The sequence below is a fragment of the Periplaneta americana genome, chromosome 4, assembly GCF_040183065.1.
Source record: "Periplaneta americana isolate PAMFEO1 chromosome 4, P.americana_PAMFEO1_priV1, whole genome shotgun sequence".
Lineage (NCBI taxonomy): Eukaryota > Metazoa > Arthropoda > Insecta > Blattodea > Blattidae > Periplaneta > Periplaneta americana.
In genome coordinates this window covers 87,835,834-87,863,744 of record NC_091120.1, presented here as the reverse complement: position 1 = coordinate 87,863,744, position 27,911 = coordinate 87,835,834, and the positions used below count along the sequence as shown (strand labels likewise).

Sequence of the window (27,911 nt, the reverse complement as noted above, 5' to 3'; positions counted from 1 at the left end):
GTTTGTTTTGCAATTATATTCTTTATTCTGTATATTTAAATTTAAATAAATAAATAAATAAATAAATAAAATAAATATTTGTTTCGAATCGATTCCTGAGTGTCCCTTGGAAAGTATGAATTCATATTTTGAAGCAAATTATCAAGGTGCTATTTTATTATTGCTATGAGTGAGTTATTCATTTTATGTTATTTTCTTCTATAAAGTTTGAAGTTAATGAGAAACATGTCAGATCCTTATTCTAGACTCTTTCCATGTAGAACGTTATTTTTGTCTTCAATGCGGCAATTTTGTCATTAGCATTGAATATAGCCTTCTGTTTCCCTTGTATGGATGTGCTGAATTCGTTATTTTTTTTTAATGTGTGTCAAGTAACATAATTTGCACAACCATTCCTAATCATTCAAATAATCTGCTAGTAAACACTTTAGTTCATTCAAAAGTGAAGACAACGCTTATCAAGCGACAACCAGCGCACCTCTGTATGTAATAAATAACTAATAACAATGACTTGGGTATACTTTCCATATCTTCATACAGGATTTTGAGTAGCCTACACTGCAAAGGTCGTGCCTTAACAAAATTGATAATTTAGGCGACGTTGTGTAGTACTCGCTTTAATAATGTTAGTATTTTTTTTCGTTGCGAGGCGTGTCGGTGCAGTGCACAATGACTACTTGTACAGTTTTTTCAAACTTTCTTGACCCTTGTACCATGGTCTTTGCTTCATCTGTGCATACGTCAATGCAATTGTCTCATGGTATCGATGGAGGAGGATAGAACAGAGAAAAATTCTCTTCAGCACCATGACTCGAACCCAGGTTTTCAGCTCTACGTGCTGACACTTTATCCACTAAGCCACACCGGATTCCAGTTCCAATGCCAGATCGAATCCCCTCAGTTTAAGTTCTGTCTCTCAGTTTTACCTTTGGTGCCTACCTTCATGTACTGTATGACAGTGGCACAATATCCAATGCACTATGTACAGAGGTACACTCATTACGAGTGACTAAGTGCCCGGGATCCGACGGGATGAGCGCCGTCTTCAATCACTAAGTGATTATTTACGCATATCATATTATTATGATGTACTTCGGTACATCATAATAATACCATGGTGTCGAGTTTTCAATGAAGACATCTATCAGGGCAAAAAAAAATCAGTACCGCTTGTAGAGGATGGCAATGGCTTGCAGAACAAAATATCTTCATGAAAAGAAGCTGAAAATTCGTACCGCACAAACGTCATTAGCACAGCTAATCCGGCAATGTCCGTGGATTCGTCAAGTTGTAGCAAATATTTCTTTTGACTGACACGGGAAATTACGGTATTTTTAACATCATTTGATAGATCCTGGATCCAATTACGCACAGTGTTATTTGATAAGGGCACACTGGAGATCAAGTTTGTATTTTTTCGTCCACCATGCACATCACTACCTTCACTAATAGTGGTTTTATAAGAATTTCGGCAAGGATGTCAGGTTTACCAGTAAGACCCAGGTCATGACTAACCAAGTACGACGCTTCCAGTGCTTTATACTGTATTTATTTGTCTTTACATGAGATAACATTTTTGTTTGAGCTGTATGGAGTTCGTCACATTTTCTTTTGAAATAGTCTGCAGTTTTATTTGTGAAGTCAGGATGAGTTTTGAAATCCTGTCTAAGCTTGGCAGGTAACATAGAAATATTGGGCAAAACTTTGTTACGTTTCACACACTGTGGACGTCCATCAGCAAATTCAGTGAATCCCATATCCAAATATGAATCACAATATTTTCGTTTTTTACTTCCTTTGGTTACCTCTACACTAGGCATCGTAAAATCTGAAGCAGGATCATGTGCAGCATATTCTGAACTCCAAAATAATTCGCACTATCTTCTTCGAAAGTAAGGTTACAGCTGATGTTATCCCCCTTTGACTGAGCACTGATTGATGGCTGATGACTCTAGCAAATCTATTATTCCTGCTTCTATCTAGCAAGAAGAAATCAAACTACTTTCTGAGAAAGTACTATTCGCTTGATGGAAGTAGTTTACGTTTTTCGCACTAGCGACTAGATGAAAGCAGAAATTTTTGTCATTTTCATAACTGCCGCGGTCGGAGCCCCTGAGACTCACTTGCGGAGCCCCAAGGGCTTCGCGAAGCACACTTTGGGAACCGCTGCTCTAGAGTATGCCATTAGGAAAGTCCAGAATAACAGAGAGGGTTTGGAATTGAACGGATTACATCAGCTGCTTGTCTATGCGGATGATGTGAATATGTTATGAGAAAATCCACAAACGATTAGAGAAAACACGGGAATTTTACTTGAAGCGAGTAAAGAGATAGGTGTGGAAGTATATCCCGAAAAGACAAAGTACATGATTATGTCTCGTGACCAGAATATTGTACGAAATGGATCTATAAAAATTGGAAATTTATCCTTTGAAGAGGTGGAAAAATTCAAATATCTTGGAGCAACAGTAACAAATATAAATGACAATCGAGAGGAAATTAAACGCAGAATAAATCTGGGAAATGCCTGTTATTATTCGGTTGAGAAGCTTTTGTCATCAAGTCTGCTCTCAAAAACCTGAAAATTAGAACTAATAAAACAGTTACATTACCGGTTGTTCTTTATGGTTGTGAAACTTGGACTCCCACTTGAGAGAGGGACAGAGGTTAAGGGTGTTTGAGAATAAAATACTTAGGAAAATATTTGGGGCTAAGAGGGATGAAGTTACAGGAGAATGGAGAAAGTTACACAACGTAGAACTGCACGCATTGTATTCTTCACTTCACATAATTAGGCACATTAAATCCAGACGTTTGAGATGAGGAGGACATGTAGCACTTATGGCCGAATCCAGAAATACATATAGAGTGTTAGTTGGGAGGCCGGAGAGAAAAAGACGTTTGAAAATGCCGAGACGTAGATGGGAGGTTAATATAGAAATGAATTTGAGGGAGGTGTGGTATGATTGTAGAGACTGGATTAATCTTGCTCAGGATAGGGACCGATGGCGGGCTTATGTGAGAGCGGCAATGAACCTCCGAGTTCCTTGAAAGGTATAAGTACGTAGACCTAAGTAAACTTATTGTATAATAAAAGTTTGTCTCAACTTTCTAAAAAGAGAGTTCTTTTATTTATCCGATATACACGAATACACGTGCTGTGTCTGGGCTAACTTGATCGCTAATGTTTTACAGTTCCAGTTATAATCTTTATCTCATGGACACCATTTACGGAAGTCGTATTCTCATTGCATCCGTGCGTCTTTAGATCCGTACAGACCTTACCCCTCTTTCAACCTCCATCCCTACCATGCTCTTCACCGTTGATGCAACGTACGGGCTATTCCATATGAAATCGATCAGTAAAAAACCTCGCATTTTTTATACTCTAATTTTTTCCCTACTTATACAAGGTGCTGAGGGCAGTGCATTTTCAAAAATATACTATCGAAAGTCATTTCGATTATTGAGCGACAAATTTAGCGTATTTTATAAAAACAAACCTCTTTCAGCGCTCAGAATTCTGGAACCATTTACTGCAGAACATTGAACGAGAGCTTATTTTGAAGCTGACATTTGGTAGGTTATGTTAAGAAGTAATCCTTATTTTTATTGTACACAGAGAGACAGATAATCTGATTTTACTTGCTTTTAGGCCATTTGTAAAAATGTAAAAAAAATTGAGAAAAAATTTTGCATTATTAAGAGGGATTCGGCATTGTTTGCTTAGTGGCATGGCAATAAGTTTCGAGGGTATTAAATAGATTTTCACACGCCTAGACTTGAACGATGCAGTCTCGCATGCAATGGTCGAGAGCTGAAGATAAGCGAGTGTTGGGCGTCATTTTACTCCTGTGTTTATGAAAACCTGTGATAAAGCTACCACAGCCATGACTGCTAGACGACACATCACGTGTTTATGTCTACTGGCCTTGCTTCCCTCGGCTATCTCCCGCCTCACAGTCAGCTGGTTAGTTCACGCGCGTACTATTTATTTTCTTTATTTGATATTTTCAATACTTTATCAACGAACCACCAGTAAAAAATATGTGTTTATTTGCACTTTCAATGCGGAACCTAACCATATATTTTAAAAATATTTTTTCGTGACCAAAGGCGTCTTAATGAAGAAAAATCTAAATTTCTCCATTTCCATAAAAAGTAAGAAAATCTGATTAAATGTGAATATAAACTTTAACTTCTCAGCATCAAAAAAACCACGATTTTGATCATTGGGTGAAAGGGTTTCGGATCCACAACAGTTTAAAGTTGCTAATTTTATTAAATACGATAAATTTAAATATTAATAATTTAAACACTATTAAGTTCTGATGCCTCAAACTTTGCACAAAGCATTATATCACAGTTGTCTACGGACAGAAAGAGTTTCATTGTATTTAAAAATTGCAAGGTCAATTTTCTCTGTATACTTCGGTCGATTTGAGATGGAATAGCCCGTACAGTGAGAAGAGTGCAAAGTACTTGAATATGACAACGTATTGCTGTCTTCCCTTTTCTAGGTCCTAGTATATTCAGTACTGCCTACGGGCGGGCGAACAGCCAGTTAACGAGAAGCGTCAAGCGTCCCACTTGGCACTGCCATTACACAATATTCTTAGGCTTGTGAAGGACGGTAGGTTTAGTGTGTCGGTGCCTAGTATCTGAAACCATTATGATTTGAGATTCCACTGACTGAGTTTTCTTCGTCGCCACGTGTTATTATTAACATACACCACAATATGCTACACTTATAGGGAAGACCAGGTAACTTGATACCCTAAGGGTGAAACCTAACCATTTTTCCCCCATTACTACAAATGCTAGTGGATTATGGTGATTTTCTAGTTTGAAGGTTGAATTTTCTTTTGCCAACTTCGTTTCGAATTTCGATACTGACAAATACTATAAATGGTAGTGATTTTGTAACTGGTATGTTGGCAGCCGAGGCAAATATCGACAATATTTGCCGGTACTGGAGTTCCATGAAATTAAAATTGTACTAGATTTCTCAGCCGGTTACTGGAAGATAGTGAAATTCGAACTTATTAATAATTAATTAATATTAGTATTAATATTAATACATAATAGTTATTTTATGTGTTACGTTGTGGTTATAATTCAAGAATAGTCAGATAAGTACGAATAAATATAATATACTTGGGCGTGATAATGCACGTGGGTAATGGATAGAAATATTATTTCAAATTTTAATGAATTTCTTTCGTGTTTAGATTTTTATTACTATGTCAAAAAAATGAAATAGTGTTGCAGTGACTCCTCCAAGGAAGAAAATGTGTGGCATTCAGAGTACGCTTCAGAAATCTGTAGTTCACGTGTATAATGAGTTGAAGAAAGAAGATAATGAAGAAGGAATTATGCTAACGGAGACAGCAATTACAACCAGAATAGGAAAATTATTAGGAGTAAGTATTCTTAAGCATACATTTCAAAGTGGTATTCAGTTTTAGGAGTTTGCACTAATAATTTCATGATTGTGGTCAAACAAAACAAATTTTTAAGTTAGGCCTAGATGTTTAATCAAGTCAGTGATTTTCATATTGCCAAACTAAATACATTTAAGATACTGTAATACTGCAGTAGGTGATAGCTTAAATACATTTACAAATTAGACGAACAAATAATCAAACAGCACGAAAGTAAATTTCCAGTTTTCTCTTTTAAGAGAATATATAAGAAATGTGGAGCGTGAGAACCCTAAACCCGTAGTATTCTTGGATGAGACTTGGATTTTTATGAATGGTAAATTTCAATGTATTGTGAGACATTGAGTGATTGAATTTTTTTACTAACAAATAGGTTAACACTTATGTGGAATATGAAATTGCAATTAATATAGGCTACTAGTAATGAATTCAAGTGGGAACAACATGTTTTGCAATTAATAGTTTCATATTATAACTAGAGGTTAGTTATAAAATTCTTGAACGGTTTTCCTGTCTTTAAAATTTTTGTGTCTCTTAGAGTGTCAATGTGAATTGCTTGTCTCTCTCTATTTTTTTAAGTAGGATCACCCACTTATTCATGAAATAAACCAGGTGAAGTTTCCAGTGACATGAATGGTGTTATTCATAGACCAACAAATGAGGGTGGAAGATTAGATGCCGGAACGAAAGGTGGATTTATACTCGGTAAGTTATATTGATTTATATTTTACATAAATTTGGCAAGAGTAATTTTTTTAATCAGGGTACAAAAATATAAAAATTGGTGACTAAATAAAAACGTGGGAAAGCCTTTCACCAAAGAGGATCTCATGTCATGTTATGTTATGTTTTATTTTCTTTATTTAAATGCTGTGAATTCATGTGACGTAATTATATGCCCAGGTATAATTTTTATTGCAGGTGCTGATTTAATTTTTTCATGCAATTGAAAGAAAAGTCAGGACTACCATAGTGCTATGAATAGCCCTGTAGTTGAGAAGTGGGTGCAAACACAGTTGTTGACCTGAGAACATTAGGGCAATGCGTTATTGTCATGGATAGTGCTGCATATCATAGCAGACTTGTGAAAAATCAGCCAACAACAAAATGGAGGAAAGAACAGCTACTGGTGATTGCAAGTGAATATAATAGATTTGTTGTACTAAATGATAAGAGTTGATGGTGTGAAATCACCTTTTGATATTATATTTCAATATTAATTTCCATACTTTGCAGTTATTATTATTATTATTATTATTATTATTATTATTATTATTATTATTATTATCATTACTACTACTACTACTACTATTGCAACCGTTTCTCTTATTTCTCATAATTAGGCATACTTATAGATGCTACTTTTTTCTTTCAGGTGAAATTGAATCTACATAAGAATCCTAAAACAACAGAGCCTTGCCAATTACTGTTCTGAAGCGGCCTTGTCTTATGTGTTGTGTCTATATACAATTAATTCTTTCAGTTTTTTTTCCCCCTTTAATCTAATGAAGTTGTTGGTTGATTGATACCAAGTGTTCAGCAGTTGATGTCATTTGTTATCTTGCACTCCAATATTTAACCAGATGATTGAAAGCTGTGTAAAGTTAAACAGTCAAGACAATGATCCATATCTTCATTGAGATTTCAGAAATGGCATGGGGAGATTCTGAAATATCAGTTCTTTGTAAATATTTGAGACAATCATGGCCTGTGATAATATGAGTACTGCCACTGTAGATTTTCATAGAAGTTCAGTTATTAAATTAGGTGTATTATTTTTACTATGTATTGTACTATATTTTTGTTTCGCTTAATTGATGAATTATATATGCTGTAAATTCAATAGTAGACTGTAGGCCTATAGCTTAACTGATGAATTGTATGTGCTATAAATTAAATAGTAGGCTGTATACCACAAGTGATGAATTGTTTATGCTTGTAATGTGAAGTAATTTGCATGATATTTATTATCAATTTCTGTATATTTCAACTGATTGAATTGTTTATACTTTTAAATTGAATTAACTTGCTTGCTATGTATTATATTTTATAGCTTAACTGATGAATAATTGCTTAGGTTTGTCAATTTAATAATCTGAGTGCCATGTACTTCATATTTTTAGTGGAGCCACCAATGTAGCTTAGTCGGTAGACTCGTTGGCCTGCAAATTCAGAGCTGCACTCGAGGGTAGTTTGGATCCCCCATTTGGTCTGATTAGTTGGTTTCTTCTGAGGATTTTCCTCCATCGTGGAGCGGATGCCGGATGGCCTATTGCAATTTTTTCATTTGCTTTAGAATCATTCCGATTTTTGTTACCACATTGTCATGTTCTGATCTTGTTATTCTTTTAACAGTGTGGTAAGATGCAGGTATAGATAACCTTACAGTAATTTTGCTACCTTTCAACTACCTCATTACCTCCCACTCCATAAAGTTCATGGATCCACAGAAGTACCAGTCGTCGATGTAATTCGACCATTTTGCTTAAAATATTAAAACACTGTAAAATATTGAGATTTCATGCTGTTACGTCCAATACTGCAGCAAGAATATCTGATTTTGAGTCTGATAGTATGACAGCCTTCTCAGATTTATGAAGTTGATACTGGAGATTTTGTAAGCTTAAAAGTGTATCTAAATTTTCACTATCAAAATTAGTCAGTGTTTGAAGTTAGTTAGTTAGTTAGTTAGTTAGTTAGTTAGTGGCGTTTAAAAAGGGCGCGTCAGCTACTATGGCTATTTGCACCCTTATCTAAAATCTTTCACTAAACACAAACACAATACAATAACCAGAAAGTTTAAAAAACTAAAAAGCATTGTCACGGTTAAAATGGGGCAAACAAGTGTTTGAATATAATTCCCTGTAAAAGGGAATATACTGGTATTGTACTACAACACCACTACATCTATGGCTTGATAAACAGGATCCATCTATAAAAAATACTGTATGTAGTCACTCACTGACCAGATCATTTATCGTTTCTAATGATTTTTAAAATGTCTGGAGAAGTATCACATTTCTTAACATCATCTGTTAAAGTTAACTTATATACTATTCATTTTGAAATAACTTGGGATTGTGTTTTATTAGTAAAGTTTCCCTTGATTGAGCAAGTTTGAGTTCTCCAAGTAGAGTCAAAAAGTCTGTTGGGATTTTGGCTCAGTTTATTAATATTTGTGGACTGTGATTTTTTGTTCTAGACAACCATATTATCTGCAAATGATGAGATTATCATAAGACCTATTTCTTTAGTTAGACCATCGACATTAATATTGGAAAATGTATTCCTGAAAACAACAATGTGGGAAGCCCAGAAGAATCTGTCTCTATTTACATATTTGTGACAATGAATCAAATAATCAAGTCACTGACCCAATGTAACACTTTATCATGGACACCCTAAGTTTGCAATTTCTTAAGTGATTTATATTTACAGAGCCATATGATCCTTGAAAATAAATTAAAATTGCTAAGGTGTTTTGTTTTCTGTTTAAAATATCTTTAATATCTTGACTAAAATTTAAAATCTGTCCATTTGTTGAATGTAATTTTCTAAAGTCAACTCAATAAGATGAAAGTTAGTTACTAGATTCCAGGAACCAATTCAATCTATGAAATCATCTCTTCCATAATTTTGGCTATCATACTGGTAAGTGGTATCTGTCGATAACTCGAAAAGATATTAGTTCAATAATTGCTTTTCAAAATTGATGTTATGATAGATTTTCTCCAGACAGATATTGTATTTTAGTTGAGATTACAAGATAAAAGTAGTGAGTTTGCTTGTTTGCCAACATATTTAAGAAAATCAGCATGTGTATTGTCTGGACTTGGAGATGTTTTGGGTCTTATGTTATTAAATGAATAGTAATATTCAGTTCTTGATTAAATATTGTTATATAAAGTAGATTGTAGATTTAATATTTCTTTCAGTTTTTCCTTAATAGTCTGACGTACACAGATAAAACTAACACCCACACCACCAACTAATCTAATAGAAATTAAAATATAATTAAATGTAGAAAAAGTAATTAAAATTATAAATACACGTAATAAACCATACCCCCTAATTTCAACAATATACTATTTTATTCCCTTTTACAGCTTGTAGATAATTATTAATTATAGTTATTACTTATTAGCATAATATTTATTGAACTTATTGGCTATTTCACTTCGTTTGAAAGATGTTATTGTGTACAAAAAGCATTTTTTGATGATCGTTTCATGCTGTATGTTGTGTATAAATCTATGATTTCTGGCCATCTGTTCTGTGTAATCCATCTTTTGTAAAGAATTAATAAAATACTCTTTTGGTAGTAATTATTTTATTAATTGAGTATTTAATTTTCACCAGCTCACATTTCTTGAATCATTTGTTTTTTCTTATTTAAATTTAGGACACAAGAGCCAAAAAGAGACTTCACAGTTATGTATCATACATTTTTTCAATGACAGACGTGGAGTTGCAGAAATAATAAGTGTAAGTGTAACATTATTAAGCAATTTACAAACAAATGAAATCTTTAAAAAGGTATCTAGAAGTGAAATTACTTATGGCTTTTAAGGACCAAAATTATTTTTGTAAGTTGATTTATTATTATTTCAGTTTTAGCCTAGTTGTATTATCCATTTCCTTACTAATTTCAAAAGATAATCAGAAGTTCATTCGAATTCCAACCAAAAGTCAATTGGTTATTAATTTATCTACCTTTAGGAAGTACAGTATATGTACGCTGGAATCTTTGAAGTGAAGTGACAATAATTTAATTGGTCTTGGAACAGATTTGATTCTTGAATATTATATACTATATTTTGTTGTATATTTACGTCTAGTAACCTATTAATGCTAATACTAATAATAATGTGGAACAACTGGATAATACCCACGGCAGACCAATATCGATAGTCGACCCTACTCGCTGGCCACTAGTCACCGGGCCGTACCGAGCAGCCGTATCAAACAAAATATAATCGAAATGGTGGTAGTCAAATTCGCGACTATATTCTTAAATAATTCACTCCATTAGTCAAGTTCAAGGTTTTATGTAGTACAACGGCGGTTTTTTGAATGCATTAAAAGAAAATGAAGATGTAATAAGATCATAAACTAGGTTATCACAAGGAAATTAACAGGAAAAAAGGTGTGTTTCACGGAATACCATTAAAATGACGGAAAGTAAATTTCCGGTTAATGTTCGCCAAAGCGTAAAGTACGTAATTATGACGGCGTTGCTGTTTTATTTCTGGCCTAAAGAAAAATACCTAGCCTTTTACGAAAAAAAAATGTAGGGACCATGAAATTATTCACCGCTTTCATTATAGACCTATTATTTTTTTTATCAATATTACGAATCAAAAACTGTCATATTATATAATTTTAACTACTACATGGACGAATGAAATGAAGCTAACCTAACCAAAACTAACCTAACCTAACCAAAGCTAACCTAACCTAACCAAAGCTAACCTAACCTAACCAAAGCTAGCCTAACCTAACCAAAGCTAATCTAACCTAACCAAAGCTAACCTAAGCTACGCTAAGCTAAGCTAAGCTAACCTAACCGAAGCTAACCTAAGCTAATCTAACCTAACATAACCTTCGTAAATGCAAGGCCTGTAACCGGAGCAAGAAGGGATCTCAATCATTTAATCTGCAATATACACGCAAAAATAAATTCAAGTAAGGATCACGTCCCGAGCCTCTCCTCTAAGGCACTCGTCATAATTTACTCGCAATATTTACGCAAATACACATTGTCGCTAACAGTGGCGCTATCTCTCAATAATGTTCAGAACGAAGGAGGTAGACAGAGAGAGAAAAAAATTTCTCCCGCCAACTACGCCACACACCAATGTCATGTTCTTATGTTGGTGACATTGTGTATTTACTTAAATTTGGTGATAAACGTAACGGCACGGTTCAAAGCGACCGTGCTAATTCTCCAGTATAGCGAATAATGTAAAGGAATAAAAGAATAGAACATAGCAATACATTTCTCATTATTATTGAAACTATTTAGAATAACCTTCCAACATTAAGGTAAAGTACGGTGAGTAAAGTCATTCAGTACATAGGATCGTGATTTTACTACATGTGGTGATATCTGGTAACAGTTGGCAACACTGACAAGGCGGAAATATTTGCTGTTTGGGAACTGAACTTACGTGATCCTCACTATAGTCAGGAGCGAATCTAGTTACTTGGCGCCTCTAGGCCCTTATTTCGCCCTATACTGAAATAATTGATTCCGCATCATTATTACTGTTTCTAATATCGGAAACGCCTGGCTCAGATAAACCACACACTCTACTATTTTCGGTACCTACTGTTCGCCACATTATTACACTCTGATGTATCTGGACTCGAACTGAAACAAGCTGGCTGTTTGTTTTTTAAATAGCACATTTATTTTTTCACTTTTTCTCACAATTTCCTCTTTTTTTTTTACTGTCCTGTCCTTCGCGAGTTTCCGGTATTGTTTAGTCAACTATCCGAAGACGGGTCTGGACCCCACAAGTGACACCATCAGGGCATCGCTCATAAGGCAACTAGGCCAGGAGATAATGAGGTAGCGTGATAGTTTCTTTCCCCCTCCATTGCATACATCGCTGACTAGCTATATGTTACATTAATCATATTTCAGATGCAGTTCTTCCTCTGACACTTATCAAGTGAGATGTACTGCCTGATAATAGATTTACGTATCAGCCAGAGCCTCAGTCAGAGGTGTTTCCGGTATTCAGAACCACTTAGCTTTTTCCGACTGTCACTCATTATAATGAATATTAAAATATAAACAACTGCACTTTTTATCTTTCAAATTAAACTGAACTGCCAAGCGTCCGACTGCTACTGTGGCTGGCAGTATTTTCTTTGAATTGAAATCTGAATGGGTATTATTGAGTGTTGATGCTGGCTACTCTTATGACAGAGTTAGCGGCGTCTCTCATCACAAAGCTTATGATCGCAGCAACGAGATTTGCCTTCCTAACGTATCGTAATATAATACCGGTAAGTTCTTTAATGTTATCGCGTGAGACTCTCACGGTGAGGGGGCATAACATTGATAAAAGTGCTATGTTCGCCTTGTGACACTGTTATTGAAAAACTGTCCTTTTTTCGTTGGCAGACCGTTGATTAAATTTGAACTGATTGTTGTCAATGTTATTCAGGGGCGTATTTTGCGGGCTACCGGCGGTAGCCCAAGGAAATTACAAAAGAAAAAGTTTATAATATAACATAATGTAATAATTTTGTATTATTAGTTTTACCATAGTAATTAAAATTAAAGTAATTGTTAGATATATTTTGTGTAATAATAGGGTCAGCGGTAGCCCAAACCCTTTAACCAGTATACGCCTCTGATGTTATTCATAACCTTTTTGTCTGTTTAAGTTCATGTACTCTCTTAAAGAGTTATGAATAAAGTTAAAAAATATAAAAAGAATTAACAGTAGTAATAGCTTAAAAACAGCTCCCTCAAATCTGGCGCCTTAGGCAGCTGCCTAGTCTGCCTAGGCCTAAATACATCCCTGCATCTATAGTCCCGTCGCTCTTATTTCCGGCAGCCAATCACGTTGCAGATCGGATACATTTAAACGTGTGCGTCTTGTGATTCGCTTCTGATGACGTTATACACTTCCTAAGGCTCGATAAATACTTAAAATAACCACCCGCCATTTTGGCTCTTTCGTTGGCGTTCGCAAAAGCAGACGAGGACGTTATTCGCCGCTTAATTATTTGCTCAATTACAGTGCGTTTGATTTATCATCATAGGAGCTACGATATGATGATGTTTAACGGTGCGACAAATAGATTCCTCGTCTGGTAGTTTTTTTTATCTTTGTTTTTCTGTTTCGTTTTCACTTGTTTTTCCTTTGTTTTACTTACACTAATACAAACAAACACAACACCCATGCCCGAGGCGGGACTCGAACCCACAACCCTTCTGACCAAACGATAGAGACATGCCGTGCCCCTACCGCTTGAGCCATCCGGGTCGGCTGTAGTTCGGCAACGAAAGAACAAAAATGGCGAACGATACTGCCTACCTAGACTTTATAGAGCCTTCACTTCCTAAAGCGTAAGCAAAGAGGAGGAGTCACGCCGGAAATAACAGCGACACGACTATAGCGCTAAATCTGTTCGGATTCAAGTTTTCCCTTTGCGGCTCATTCGTGGCGTCTAATAGTATCGAAAGACCGTGAAATTGTAAATGACCGACTGGTGAAGTGCAGGACGTTCTAATACAGAGGTTCTTAACCAATGGGTTGCGACCCAAACGAGGGTCGCCGTGGCTTTCGGGATGAGTCGCCGTAGCTTCCCGAAAAAATAAAATTAAAGAAATGTTAAAGTACTTTTCAAATTATAAAACATTTCAGAACTACGTTTTTGCGAACAATAATGAACACAAGATACTGCTTGATAATTAAAGAGATCTAGTAGCAATTTATATTATTTTTATTGTTTTCAGTGAACAAGGAAGAGGTGGTGTGTTTATTACAAATTATTTGTCCAACAATAATTACTCATGCCTTCCCACTATGACTATTGGGATTATGATTATATTTTAAAATTATTGCTTATTATGAAATATTACTACTCTGTATTAATAAATATTTGTTACATTTATACTTGATTTTATTACAGTAGCACTGTTTAACTTCAAAATAGGCCCGTCGCGCAAGTTTATCGCCCAGTTAACTTTGGGTCTTGGTCAAAAAAGGTTAAGAACCCTTGTTCTAATAGGTTATTTAGCATCGCTGTACCAACTACGAGGCTATATATCGTCGCTATAATTGGTATCTGTGAGATGATATTTGACGAGATGAATCCGAATATTCGCCATTAGATTAGCTGTTGCTCTCCCTACAGACAGGGAAAATCTCGGAGAAAAACCGTGGTAATCAGCTCAGACTGTACTCGAACCTACGCCTGAACGCATTTTGGCATATTTCGCATTTATAGCGATTGCGAAAATCTACTGTGTCTAACAATACCGTAACATCTTTTGTATTACAAAATAACGTCAATGGCATGACTTTTTCGAGTCAATGGCATGACTTTTTCGAGTCATGTGATAGTCTATTCTTTGATATTTATGCCATTTTATTTGCATTTTTATAAAGAAAGCCACAGTTTCTTCTTAAATTTGCTAATACCTAATATTAGAGATATTTCCCATAAAAATTCCAACTTCCGACGGAAAATGAAAAATATTTTCCTTTTCGTCACAAGAGACGTCTGTAGCTTTGTAGCTGAGAAAAATATTTAAAATATAACATTATTTCGTTCTGAACAAATCCAAGAAATGGCTGTACAAAATTTAATACTTGCTTCAAATTGTCGCGTTTGTATCTTAGTTTTTGCTGTCTCATAGCGTCGGGTCATCCAGGAAGTTCGAGCGGATGCCAAGATAAATATAAAGAGAACTTGGCGAGCAATTCAAAAGGGCTCGAAACATATACACTTATAATAATAATAATAATAATAATAATAATAATAATAATAATAATAATAATAATAATAATGTATTTAATCTGGCAGAACTAAGGCCAGTTGGCCTTCTCTTCCTCCTGGCCAGACTGAGGACATGCAATAGTTGACAGAGTATTCGCAGTTTCGGTTGTAGCTAACAAGTCTTACTGTTTTAAAACAGGAAGAGATTCGAATTCGTTTTGAAGAGCTACAGATAGATGTTAAAAATAGAATCACTTTGTGCCAATTTTAAGGCTTTTTTTTTAACATTAGTCGAACCGACGTTAACTGCACGTGTATTTGTGTAAAATGTTGTGGCATTGCTAAATTTAAAGTTCTTCGTATTGGCAGACAAAACGCACAAAAATATGTATGTATGCCATTTACGCGAACTCAGATACGCTATACGATGTTTTTCTTGTAACGCCACTGAGAGAGAAAATTGTAAAAAAAAAAAAAAGTTTGCAGACAAGCTGGAAAAGTTTGTCACTTAGAGATTTAAAAAAAAAACAAAGAGAAAAAAGAAATAATAAATCATCTATGTAGCCGTGCTGAGATTTGTCAGATGAAGTGGCGAAGTTTCCTCATGACGAGGGAGAGATGTGAAGCAGGAAATGCATTGCGGAGGTCCTCCGTCCACCATCGTGGAGAGGACTGACCTAGTTGGCAGCAGTCGAGAATTGGCAGCCCTGTAGGCCCCACCCCACATCGAGCTCTTCATTGATTACTTCCAGCTTTAAACAGAGGCGGCTTGTGGATCAGCTGACATTTCGCATAGCTCCACACTCCGAGTGTTAGGATTTAAAATGTATTTTTGAACATCATACGTTATATTTACCATATTTTGTGTCTGCTCGTTAAACATTATTCCTTCGCACTTTCCGGGTCCTTTCGAAATAGACAATAGTTCATTCAATGACTCACGTATGAATATTGAATTCATTTTACTTTCTACGTGATATTTTTTATTAATCTAGTTTAGTAGATTTGTTACAAAATATCCTCTATCAGACTGGTTAACAAACTGTCATCAGATCAATTTTTCGAGAATTTAGATCGTAATTTCCATATCGTGAAGGTAAGTAATCTCCATGCAAAATTACTGACTTTCTCGCCCAGGTAGAAGTTCATCTCTGCCAGTAGTCGTCCTCACATGTCATCCGGGACAATAAATTCTATTTTACAAGTGTTTCCCATATCGGAATGGAATTAAACACTGTCAAACTATCAATGCTGGAAGAAATATACGCGTCTGGCCGCGAAACCAGGTGGCCCGGGTTCGAATCCCGGTTGGGGTAAGTTACCTGGTTGAGGTTTTTTCCGGGGTTTTCCCTCAACCCAATACGAGCAAATGCTGGGTAACTTTCGGTGCTGGACCCCGGACTCATTTCACCGGCATTATCACCTTCATTTCATTCAGACGCTAAATAACCTAGATGTTGATACAGCGTCGTAAAATAACCCAATAAAAAATAGACACACACACACACACACCATTAATTTCAGGGTGTTATTCATTGAGATATTTCAAACAAAACAATTTAATACAATTTTGCTCGTGTTTGCTTCCTTTTCGAGATGAAAACTGTTTTACTTGAAACATTTCTTAGCGTGTTTTGGGATAGGCATTTACTTTTCAGTATCCTCAGTCAGTTTAGGAAGGCATTGTATTATGATAATAAATGCTTGAAAGAATTTTAGTTTTGTCCTTTAAATGTGCAGAAATTTGATCCGAACAAATGTAGCATTTTAAGATTCATTTTCATTAAAAGTTATGTTCGTTCAGATCAAATTTCTGCACATTTAAAGGACAAAACTAAAATTCTTTGAATCACTTATCATAATACAATGAGAATGTTGGCAATTCAGTCAATGGCTTTCCCAAAACACGCTATGAAATGTTTCATACAAACAAATTTTATCTCGCAAAAGAAGCAAAAACAAACAAAATTGTATTAAACTTTTCTGTTTGAAATATCTGAAAGAATAAAACCCTGAAATTAATTACATACTTAAGGTTCGCTCTGTATATACATATATGTATATTTGTTATATTATTGACTAAGACCACACCGTACATGAGCCTAGCTCTTACGGTAGTGGCTAGAAACATTTTTTGTTGTATACCTACTTTTGAATTGTACTCACTTTGCTTAGTAGCTAAATAAATAAAAAAAGTAATTTAGTTCGTTTAAGGTAAAATAAGCATATGATATTTTTATTTTTTCCTTTAGAGTTTTAAATGTTTTAAAATTTTGTTTTTATAACGTGGCATGAGCATCATTATTGTTTACGTTGTCTAGAATATTCAGTTGGAATGGGAGAGTAGACAAATACCTTAATCTTTTCAATTTAGTTTGAAATATTGTCTGCGTTCTCTGAACATTTAATTAAAATTAGGTTGTAGAGTTTATTTTAAATTTTACAAGACTTCATTTAACGTGAAATTAGCAGTACATGTACGAGTATTTTAAAATGCACATTTCTCTGGAAAGCTATTCAAAACACAGCAAAATGGTGTTTGAGTTTTTTTGTTGCTCTTTACTAAAGGAATCATCCACCAGAAAGAGAAGATGGCCGAGATATGATCTCGCTTTATTTCATAAAGGGACAAACTAAAATGTTTAGTCAGTTGTCTCCAGTCTTTTCAATTGGATTTTTATAACAGAAATTGGGTCCCCACTTAACGTAAGGAAACGATTGTATCGCAGCCTTTTCGCAGAATATGGAAAAGACAAGTGGAAGAAATGTGTTGAGCACGTTAAAAATAACAAAGAACACTATTTTTCTAGTGCTAATGTAATAGACAGTGAAACTGACAGAATAATTTCGTTAGGAGAATGTTTAACTGATAGCAGTGATGCATCAGATGACTTGTCAATCAGTAGCGACTATGGTTCAGATTAATGGAGGGAAACTCCGACTCTGCTTCCAGCACAGCAGTAAGGTTTAGTAACCTTCTACAACGGAGTTTTTCCAGTTGTTAACCTATAGCTCGTTGGAAGCAATGCAACTTACGTGAGTGCACTTGTTTCATGGACATGGGGGCAACACTTTCCGAGTCCATCCACTCTCTCTGTCGCTATCTCAGATCTGCTGCGAAGCATATAGCTTGCAGTTATATCTATCCAATGTGAAGTGCAGCTGAAGTGAATCTAACAGATAAATATTGATCTTATAGCCTTAAAATGTGCAAAACCAACGAGAAAATCGATGATAGTAACAAAATCTACGGGCTTCGCAGCTAGCCTAGAATACACCATTGTTTTTATCATGTTATTATATTCATGTAATGGAAGTAATATGTAAACAAGTGTAAGTCGTCATGGATTGATCTTTCAGTTACTATGTTAGCTATTGGATCCAAACTTCGTGGGATCACACTTGGCCGAATGCGATCTATATTGAAGGACCATAAAATCCTAACAACCTTGGCTTCCTCTGGGAGAGAAATAAAGCTGATCCTGTGTCTTAGATTTATGATTCGTTTCAAAGGTGTCCTGTTCCTGACAGAGTGCAAGTTTCGTACATTAAAAACTTTCTAGTCTATATCTGTTTATTTCAATTAAATTGAATTAAAGTACATCTTGATTACACAACTTTTAACACTGTATCACTTATAAATATAATTTATGGTCATCACTTTCACGTGTTAATATTGAACTAAGTTTATAAATACCTAGTTGAATAGTTTCACGCGCGCCCCAGTAAAGAAATTTTCAGATCTAGTGAGGTCCTTGCGTCATCCGGTTTCTTCATTTGTTTTACTGAGGCGCGCGTTTGTATTTAAAATTTAAATTAAGCAAGAAAGAAAGTAAAAAAAAAAAAAAAAACATGAATTTAGATCAGGCCTGGGTATTAATAACTCGATTGAGTCACTGCAGACCACCCCTTAACTCTTCACTCCACCTTTTCTGGCTGAGACAGTAATATTTTGGTTGGTACGAGCAGACAGGAAAGTCAGTGACGGATTGTATCAGGCGTGCATCACAGTTTTTACGAACTTTCGGCTCTCGCTGATCGCCTAAAATTCACTACTGATACACAGAGTCTTACTGTGTTTGTTTAAAAGGCGGTGTAAGTGAAAAGGACATGGGCGGGATTTTCTCCATCCCTTTCACTTCCCCTCTTATGCCCAGGGCTGATTAGATATTGAGGGGAAATTTAAGACCAGTCTTAATTGCATTTTAATTTTCACCCCGTCACCCCCTTATCCTCCTTGGAGACTTCAATGGTATCCCTATGTTGGATTGTTGTTATTTTCAGATGGTTGTAGGATGAAAACACTATTTATTTTGGGTAATTTCCTAAATTTACTAAATTAAGTGCTCAAATTTTATTGTTGGCCAGACAGTAATACAGCCTATTTCAGAACTCCTCTGCATAGCATTGCCATAATATCAAAACCATACATAAATAACGTAAATCCAAACTTCGGCTTTAATTGTCCTCTATCCTGTTTTAAATTTTTAAAGAACAGATTTATAATACACTACTATAATTACTATAATATTCCTTAATATTAGTTTCTATTAGTACCTGAAGTAACCTGTAATCAACAATAATCGTTGTAGTTTTATTCTCTTCAGCTCTAATCAAAAGTAATAACAATCAAGATTGCCACACGACGAGAGAAAATAAAAGAAGTGAGAACAAATGAATGAGATGTACCCATGGAATACTCTTTCAAATTTAAATATCAAAATATAGGAGTGCCATTTGAAATTTCAAAGGAGGAAAGAGGGGAGGGTGGATGTGTGAAACCTAAAACGCAATTAGTACTGGTTTTAAACTTTCCCCTCAACATATAAACTGACGTGTTAATTCTTCTTCAAATTAAATTTAATTGAAATAAATAGTTTTTAAACTGAGAAGTTTTGGAATGAAAGCCCTGTATATATTTTATGAGATTCTAATAAAATCCTCATGGGGGGGGGGGGATTTTCTCATGAAATTTCGGCTAGTGTATGGGACCAGTGCCCATCCAGCATCATGATGCACTTGGGAGCTTTGATATGCAGCGAAATCTGGTTACAAAAGTCAGCTATAATGGCTGGGGGAATCATCGTGCTAACCACACGGTACCTCCATTTTGGTTGGATGATCATCCATCTCTGCTTCGGCATGTGGACGAGGCCAGCAGCCAGCTGGTCGGTCATGACCCTTATGGGCTGTCATGCCTCAGATGATGATGGTGATTATTATTATTATTATTATTATTATTATTATTATTATTATTATTATTATCATTATTATTATCATTATTATTAAATCCTTTTAGGAACTCGTATAAAATATTTTGGAATAAATTGTATGATAGAAGACTATTTTTTTTTTTTTTGTTGTCTATAGTTACTGGTACTCTTACTTCAATTAAAATTAATAATGTTAATTTCTTTTAAATTTTCTAGCATCATTATGTAGCAGTAAGCAGAATGCTTGTTACTTAAGGTGACGAGCATGATTTTAAGTTCATTAGATGAATAGTATTCTTGTTGAGAATGTAATTACCATTTTTAAAGTACTTAATGATGAGTATTTCATGCAACTTCGCATTCTATATTTTGCATAACAAATATGATCATTCTTTTAATATCGGCATGCTTACTGTGATGCTCCCTTCTTCAACAAAGCAATTTAGCAGTGAGACAGGTGTAAAATATATTTTTTCAAATAGGTATTCACATTTGCACTGAAAACTTGTTTCTTTATAGCTTGTATTTTAAATTTAGTATTATGAAGTAAAAAAAAAAGTTTCTTTATGTTCAGTGTATAAAATTTATCTTCAAAAGAAATATTAACATGATTTTTAAATAACTAATTATGAAAGAATGGTTTTAAAATAAAATGTAACAGTAATCAAATTTTGGATTTATTTTTAGTTTTTATGTACCTGTACTACACTTCTTTTTCATATCTATGAGACATGGTAATCGATAGTTCTTTATCATTTCTGGAAGACCCTCATAAACGCTGAAATTTCGATTTCAAACGTTTATTTTCATCTACCATGCCTGTGAAATTTAAATCGATTTATTTTGATTCTGTTATTACATTTAGCATAAATTTCACTTAACTCATCCCTTTCGGATGGAATTATAAACTGAATGATACAGAGATATTAATTATTTTGTGAAATATCTGTCATTGTTTATTTGAAACTTGCTAATTACCTAGTTAGGTTTTTCCGAGGTTTTCCCCAATTGTAAGGCCAATTTCAGATAATAATTGATGGCGAATTCTTGAACTAGTTTTGCCAAATATTTTCTTGCTATCAACAATTTCGTCACTAAATATTCTAGTAGGTGATGCAGTGTACGTAGTTAAATAACCAACTGAAATATTTCAAACTTGCATTCACTGTAATATATTTACTGTTCACTTTTCAGCAAAGTGTTAAGTGTTCTGGATATTGATCATATTGCTGTATATAGAATGGCTTTGGCTGTTTTGACCAAAAACAAGATATACTTTTAATTTTACATCAAGTTTGAAGAAGTAGATGACGTGAAAAAATGTGACCAGTTGAGATATTATTTTATACAATTTTTTATAGGAACTATGCTTCATGAAGTATGTAGTATTTTAATTAAGCATTTTCTTGTTTTCAGGATGTGGTGGACGATAACTGGCAACTTCGGTAATATTCTTCCTATTGACTGGTCCAAATCATATGCACGAAAATTACACATGCCAGCACTTAACCTCAATGAGAACAAGGTAATGACTGACATTAATGCATCCACTTTTCTGTATGTCGTTTATATTTTTGTACTTTGAAGTAAGAATATCAGATGTATTTAAGCACAAGCTTCAGCTATGAGATATTTCATTTTGTCGTCGATTTCGGGTGGTCTAATGAGTACCATGCTTGCTATTGGCTCTAGGATCTGCGAGATGAAATCTGACCAAGACGATGGACTTTTAAGAATTATAAAAATCCTAAGCATCCCCATAGGTTTACGATATGGAAATTAATGAGGGCGCTCTAAGCAAATTTACCAGCCATTTTTGCTCACATCAAAATTTAACTCTGAAGATAACGGACCCATGTGGGTATCCTAAGGCTTGTTCTACCCTCTGCTTATAACACTGAATAACAAAAAAACACTTTCGGTGGATATCTTGGTATCCAACAAGCGTTCTAAGACAACTGGAACCTGCTGATTCCGAATATGCAAACCATTTGTCTCTATTACCCACCGTTCTTGAGATATACGACATCAACCATTATGTTTAACAACTCACAGATAGGAATTTCAGTAGAGCATTTATTGCTACATGGAGTAATAATGAACATGTTTTTAACTAAGAAAATGGTGCAAATGCGCCACATGGCACATAATTATAATAGTAACATAGTTGAAGGTATAATACACATGTAAAATACATATGTACATATATAGAATATACTTCCTTAATTTAAGGTGTGTTTTTTGTTTAAATTTCTTGGCTGTAGAATTTCATTTGTGCTGAGCATTTGTCATGTTGCGCTCAAGCGTCCAGCAGTAGTCAGCCAACATCGCTGCACTCCCATCGACCCTGCTAGCGTGACTCCATCACCGAGATGTCTTAATGAAAACGTTCATCATGTTCGTCGCTGACTGAACCTAGGTTTTCCGGGAAGAAATCAAGATGTGAGTCGAGGAGATGCATTTTGAGGGACGTGTTGCAACCTAGCTGCCTGTACGCACTGATGCACTTCTGCATAATATTCACATAGTCAGTCGATTTATTATTTGCAAGGAAATTGGCTACGATTGACTTCAATGCCACCCTTGCATCTCTTTGAGTATCACCCAGTAAGTCTTGGAAGTGGCTGCCAGCAATGATCTTCCTTATTTGTGGACCTATGAACACACCTTCTTTCACTTTCTCGTAACTCAACTTCGGAAACTTGTTACACAGGTACCCAAAAGCTTCTGAGTCATTGTATAGTGCCTTCATAAAAGACTTCGTGAGCTCCAGCTTTATATGAAGCCGTGGCATAATAACTTTGTCATGCTCAACCAACGGCACACGAAGGACGTTTTTACTTCCTGTCTGCATTCTATCTCTGACTGGCCAATTTTTCTTTATATAGTAGTTCTTTCTGTCTCTGCTGTCCCACACGCAGGAAGTAGCAGTACTTGGTGTACCCTTTCTGCATTCCCATGAGAATTGTGATAACTTTTAAATCACACAGATACACCAATTGTACTTGCGATAGCATATTTTTTTAAGAAGTAGAGATATGGTTTCGTACGTCCCTTTCAGGTGCGTAGAATATGCAACCGGTGTAATAATACTGCCTTCAAACTTGTCTTATATGAGTCTATGAATAGTCGCCATGCTTCAATGCTGTGTTCCACCCGAGACTTGACATAAGACCTTGAACATCCGTGGAGTAGCAAATAGTGTCACTTATTGCAAAGAACTTCACAAGTTCTTTGTGTCTGTGCCGAAACTGTGAATTCGTTGTGCAGGGAAATTAAATTCTTTAAGACGTACTGAGCAGTTTAACTTGACCTCTCATTAGTTCCAGATTCCGTATGAGATCGCATGATCCCGTATAGTTTAACATTATTCATCAAATGAATATCTTCTCCAGGTTGGTAGTAATCAGAGTCTGAGTCGTTGGCAGGAGATGAAAGAGGACATTCTTCTTGAGTTTCTTCAGTAACTGTTTATTCTGCAGATGCTGTTGATATTGGACAAGTGACGGGATCATATGGAATTGGTTTAGAAACTGAAGAAACATCAGGTTACTTTACAGATGCACGAGTTTTCGAGGAGAAGTGACGTTTGCCAAACAGATATAACAGTCTGTGATGTGGTTGCTTCATTCACGCCATATCATAGGAACTCCAAATACCAGATCTTCTTTTCCTTACTTAACCAACCGCGCAAGTTGCATGCACAGGTCGAACAGATGAACTGTAGTGCCTACGACTTATTACTATCCACCTTCGAATCAAAGTATAGTTCATATGCTTTCTTCGCAAATGGCGTAAAAGTCTTCCGATGGGATTTGTCTATTACATAGCCGCACACATAGCAAAACACTTCTGGTGAATTTCTACAACCTCTGGATGCCGTAATATCCACCGTCCACTGTCATTTTCAATGAAAATAAGTAAAAAGAAACAAATGAAAGTATATTAATGCAACAGAACACAAACGACGAAATTTTTCAGCATTACATTAAAAATAACGAAAAATGACAAAAAAATTCGACAGTGTTACATGTAAAAATAAATTTTCGTCGATAATTTCAAAACCTGACGTGATAGAGCAAAACGGTTTTCAGATTTGAAATCAGCATGAAAAACTACATTACAAACAGTAAACATCACTTCAGATATCTACCACTTGTTTATCAGTGTAATTCATTCATTCTATTTGTTCACGACCATTCACCTACATGAGACATCACATCGACCCTTCCTTAACCAGCCACCCATATCCATCCATTATTCACCCTTTCATTATCACTTCCAGTGTCGAATCAGCCTTTTTTATTCTTGGGGGGGGGGGGATGATGAAATATGAATCCAAGGAGAAAACTAAGTTTTGAAGCATATAAACTAAAAATAAGATAAAATAGTTTTAAAGCAAAGTACAGTAATAAACTCAAAATCATCTATTTATTTTTTTCAAGTGTGTGCTTACTAATTTCAAAGCATAAATTAATATAATAAGGAGCGTGCCCTACAATCGAGATTACAGTATTATATTTAGTCTTATTTACATCCTAGATATAAAAAGCATATTATGAACTTCACATTTTGATATGTAAGTAGGGCATTTAAGATTTTCAGTTAAAATTTAAGCTTATAGGTACTGCATTAAACTGCAATGGAAAGTGTGGAACTATCTAAATACTTGTATTTTCAAGACAATGGTTTAAAATAATTAGATAATATTTTTGTAAATATAAGCATTCAATAAAATATTATAAATCTATGAATTCAAATATTAAGCAAAACAGACAGTTTACCATAAGTTACAAATGCTGTAGTGATAATGACTATAATACAGTACAGTAGCGTGCAAATTAATCCGAACACGACATATTTTTACATTTTCTGTCATTGTTGGCCTCACAGCTGCTCATACCGCTTTAATTGACATCTGTAGTGCGTGTAATTCCATTGTTGAAGGTCTGTCGTTATTATTTTTTTTTTATAATATGTGACATTTTGCCTGTCGTTTTGTACTTATAAGCATTTCAGTTGTGTTGAAGACTTAATACTGCAATCCTGTGTACATTCTGTCATCTTCACAAATGGATACAACTCCACGAAAACGGTCTAAAATTATAACATTAGCAGAGCATTCTTCTATGACACAGAGGCAAATTGCTGCAGAATGTCACATCGGTTTGGCTACTGTTAATTCGATCATAAAACGATACAGGGAGACTGGATCCATCACATCCCAGAAAAAAAGGAAACTGTGGCCGGAAAAGGAAGACTTCACCTGCAGATGATCGTTTAATTGTCAGGAAAAGTAAATTAAATCCTAGACTAACTGCTGTCGACTTAATCCGCGAGTTAATGGCTACCACTGGGGCGAATATTCACGTCACAACAATGCGGCGTAGGCTTTTGGAAGCTGGACAAAGGGCTCGTAAGCCTATTAAGAAGCAACTGTTAACCCCTGTTATGTGCAAAAAAAGCTTAATGTGAGCAAAATTACATCAACACTGGACAGTGAATGACTGGAAGAATGTACTTTTTTCCGATGAGTCTCATTTCGAGGTCCACGGCCACCGTGTTTCTTACGTACGGAAAGGATCCGAAAAAGTAACACAGCTCATCTCCAACAAGCACCCAAATACTCCCCTAAAGTAATGTTTTGGGGTTGTTTTACACATGAAGGGCCTGGAGCATTAATAGCTATCAAGGGAATGATGAATTCTGGCAAATATATTCACTTATTGGAAACCAGAATCGTACCCCCAGCTGCAAAAATCATTTCCGGATGGCAGAGGTATGTTCCAACAAGACCTGGCACCATGCCATACGTCTCGAAAAACTACAGAATTCTTCAACAAGAAGAATATTCAGGTACTCCCCTGGCCAGGCAACTCACCCGACATCAACCCCATTGAGAACTTGTGGTCAATTTGCAAAAGAAGAATGCAAAAAATGGATTGTTCTACAAATGAGAAGATGATTTCTGCCCTCGTTGGTGTATGGTTTCGCGATGAAGAAATGAAGAATATTTGTGGGAAATTAGTGGAATCCATGCCAAATCGTCTCAGAGCTGTTATTAGGAGCAAGGGAGGCCACATAGATTACTGAGGTATGTCTTAGATCCTTTTTTTATCCTGTTTGAGTGTTTTTGCATAAGTAATTACGTTGTTCGGATTAATTTGCACGCTACTGTATCTATCTGCGATCAAAAATACAAAGATTTGATCCTAGTTCGCACTATAATTATTATCTCAGGCAGGAGAGCTGATTTTTCCAGGAGTAGGAAGGAACTCTCTCCCACTCACACCTCCGTTTCATTGCTTCTTTATTTCATCCATCAACCATTAGATCTGTAGTCTAATTTGGACTTCCACTTCTGAGCAGCAGTACCAGTGAATATTACGGGCTTTACATTGTCAACTTTTCTTGCTTGGCTTATCCTTTTATACAGAAAGTGCGTACTCATTCTGAAGATATCATAAAATAGTGGATTTTACAGCTTTGGTGATTGTAACAATGTAGTGTTGAATTATTTAATATTGTAAATGGTTTATGAATAAGTAATTTACTGTAGTACAAATGTAACTTCCTTTCAAGGAGTTTTTTGTCTCTGTCTTTTTTTCTGTCGGTTAGGTACATATAACTATTTGAAAATAAAGAAGAAACAACAATTTTAGCTCTAAATGGTGTAACAAATTCTGTGCCATATAATAACTCCAAAACTTGCGTTTTACAAGACGTTGTAATAAAATATACAGGGTGAATCTTCTCATCCTGCGGATTGGTAACTAGACAAACCTGCATTTTATAGACAAAGCGAAATGCAGGTGCCCACATCGCATTCACCAGCTGTCCGATAAGGCTACGATGTTGACCTGTGTTATTGTACTGTTGCTGTGTTAGAGTAACGGTTAACATGCTGGATTGTCTCGGTGTAGGTTCGGGTTCAAATCACGGCTCTGGATACATACTTTTTTTTTTTCATAATCTACCTGTGTTTCGAGAACATTCTAGAAAAGCTTGTTTTCTGTCAGAATGCGTAGAACATTCTAGACATTGGATTTGCGTATAAATAGATGGTTCCATCCACTCGTGCTCAGTGTGGCAAGATGTTTACCAATAGAGAGTATCTGGACATGCTGTTAGTATACGGAGAGGCGCAGCAGAATGCAACACAAGCACGTCGTGTATACCAACAGAGGTTTCCGACGAGACTTCCTACAGATCACACGTTTATACGAGTTGCGAACCGCTTTCTAGAGACAGGAACAGTACACAAGACACCTCATCCACACAGAGATTGTCCTGTCTGTGACCAGGCAATGACAGATCGTGTGACTGACTACGTTATTCAGCATCCACATTGTAGTACGAGGGACATTCACAGGCATTTCAATATCAGCCAATCTTCCGCATGGAGAATACTATATAGTGAAAAGTTTCATCCTTATCACATCCAATTACACTAGGAGCTACTGATGCCGGATCATGAATGGAGAGTGGCGTTCACTAGGTGGGTTATACAACAAACTCATCAAGATTCGAACATTTTTAGCAAATGTGTTATTCACAGATGAAGCAGGATTCCACAACACAGGCCAAGTAAATCGACACAACATGCATTATTGGAGCACTGTAAACCCACATTGGATGCGAGAGGCGGCCTTCCAGGTCTGATGGGGCTTCAACGTTTGGGCTGGTATACTCGGTGACCATCTAATAGGACCATTTTTTATGATGACCGACTCACTAGAGGTCGCTATGTTCACTTCCTGCAACACGAGCTGCCTACTCTACTGGATGA

The 27,911-nt window shown here is 35.6% G+C and overlaps 1 protein-coding gene and 1 long non-coding RNA gene across 3 annotated transcripts in view; both read left to right on the top strand.

Annotated features, from left to right (window-relative positions):
* Unc-76 (fasciculation and elongation protein Unc-76) overlaps positions 1 to 27,911 on the top strand; it is a 480,336-nt gene that overhangs the window by 421,415 nt on the left and 31,010 nt on the right. Inside the window, exon 3 of the mRNA XM_069823700.1 lies at positions 21,539 to 21,647. Within this exon, the coding sequence (XP_069679801.1) occupies positions 21,539 to 21,647 (109 nt within the window). The remainder of the gene's footprint in view (positions 1 to 21,538; positions 21,648 to 27,911) is intronic.
* LOC138698025 (uncharacterized) lies at positions 5,701 to 9,413 on the top strand. Of its 2 annotated transcripts, XR_011331662.1 has the most exons (4): positions 5,701 to 5,925; positions 6,027 to 6,149; positions 6,366 to 6,573; positions 6,820 to 9,413. It is a non-coding gene; the product is annotated as an uncharacterized lncRNA (long non-coding RNA). The 2 variants fall into 2 exon arrangements; XR_011331661.1 differs by having other exon boundaries at positions 6,027 to 6,573.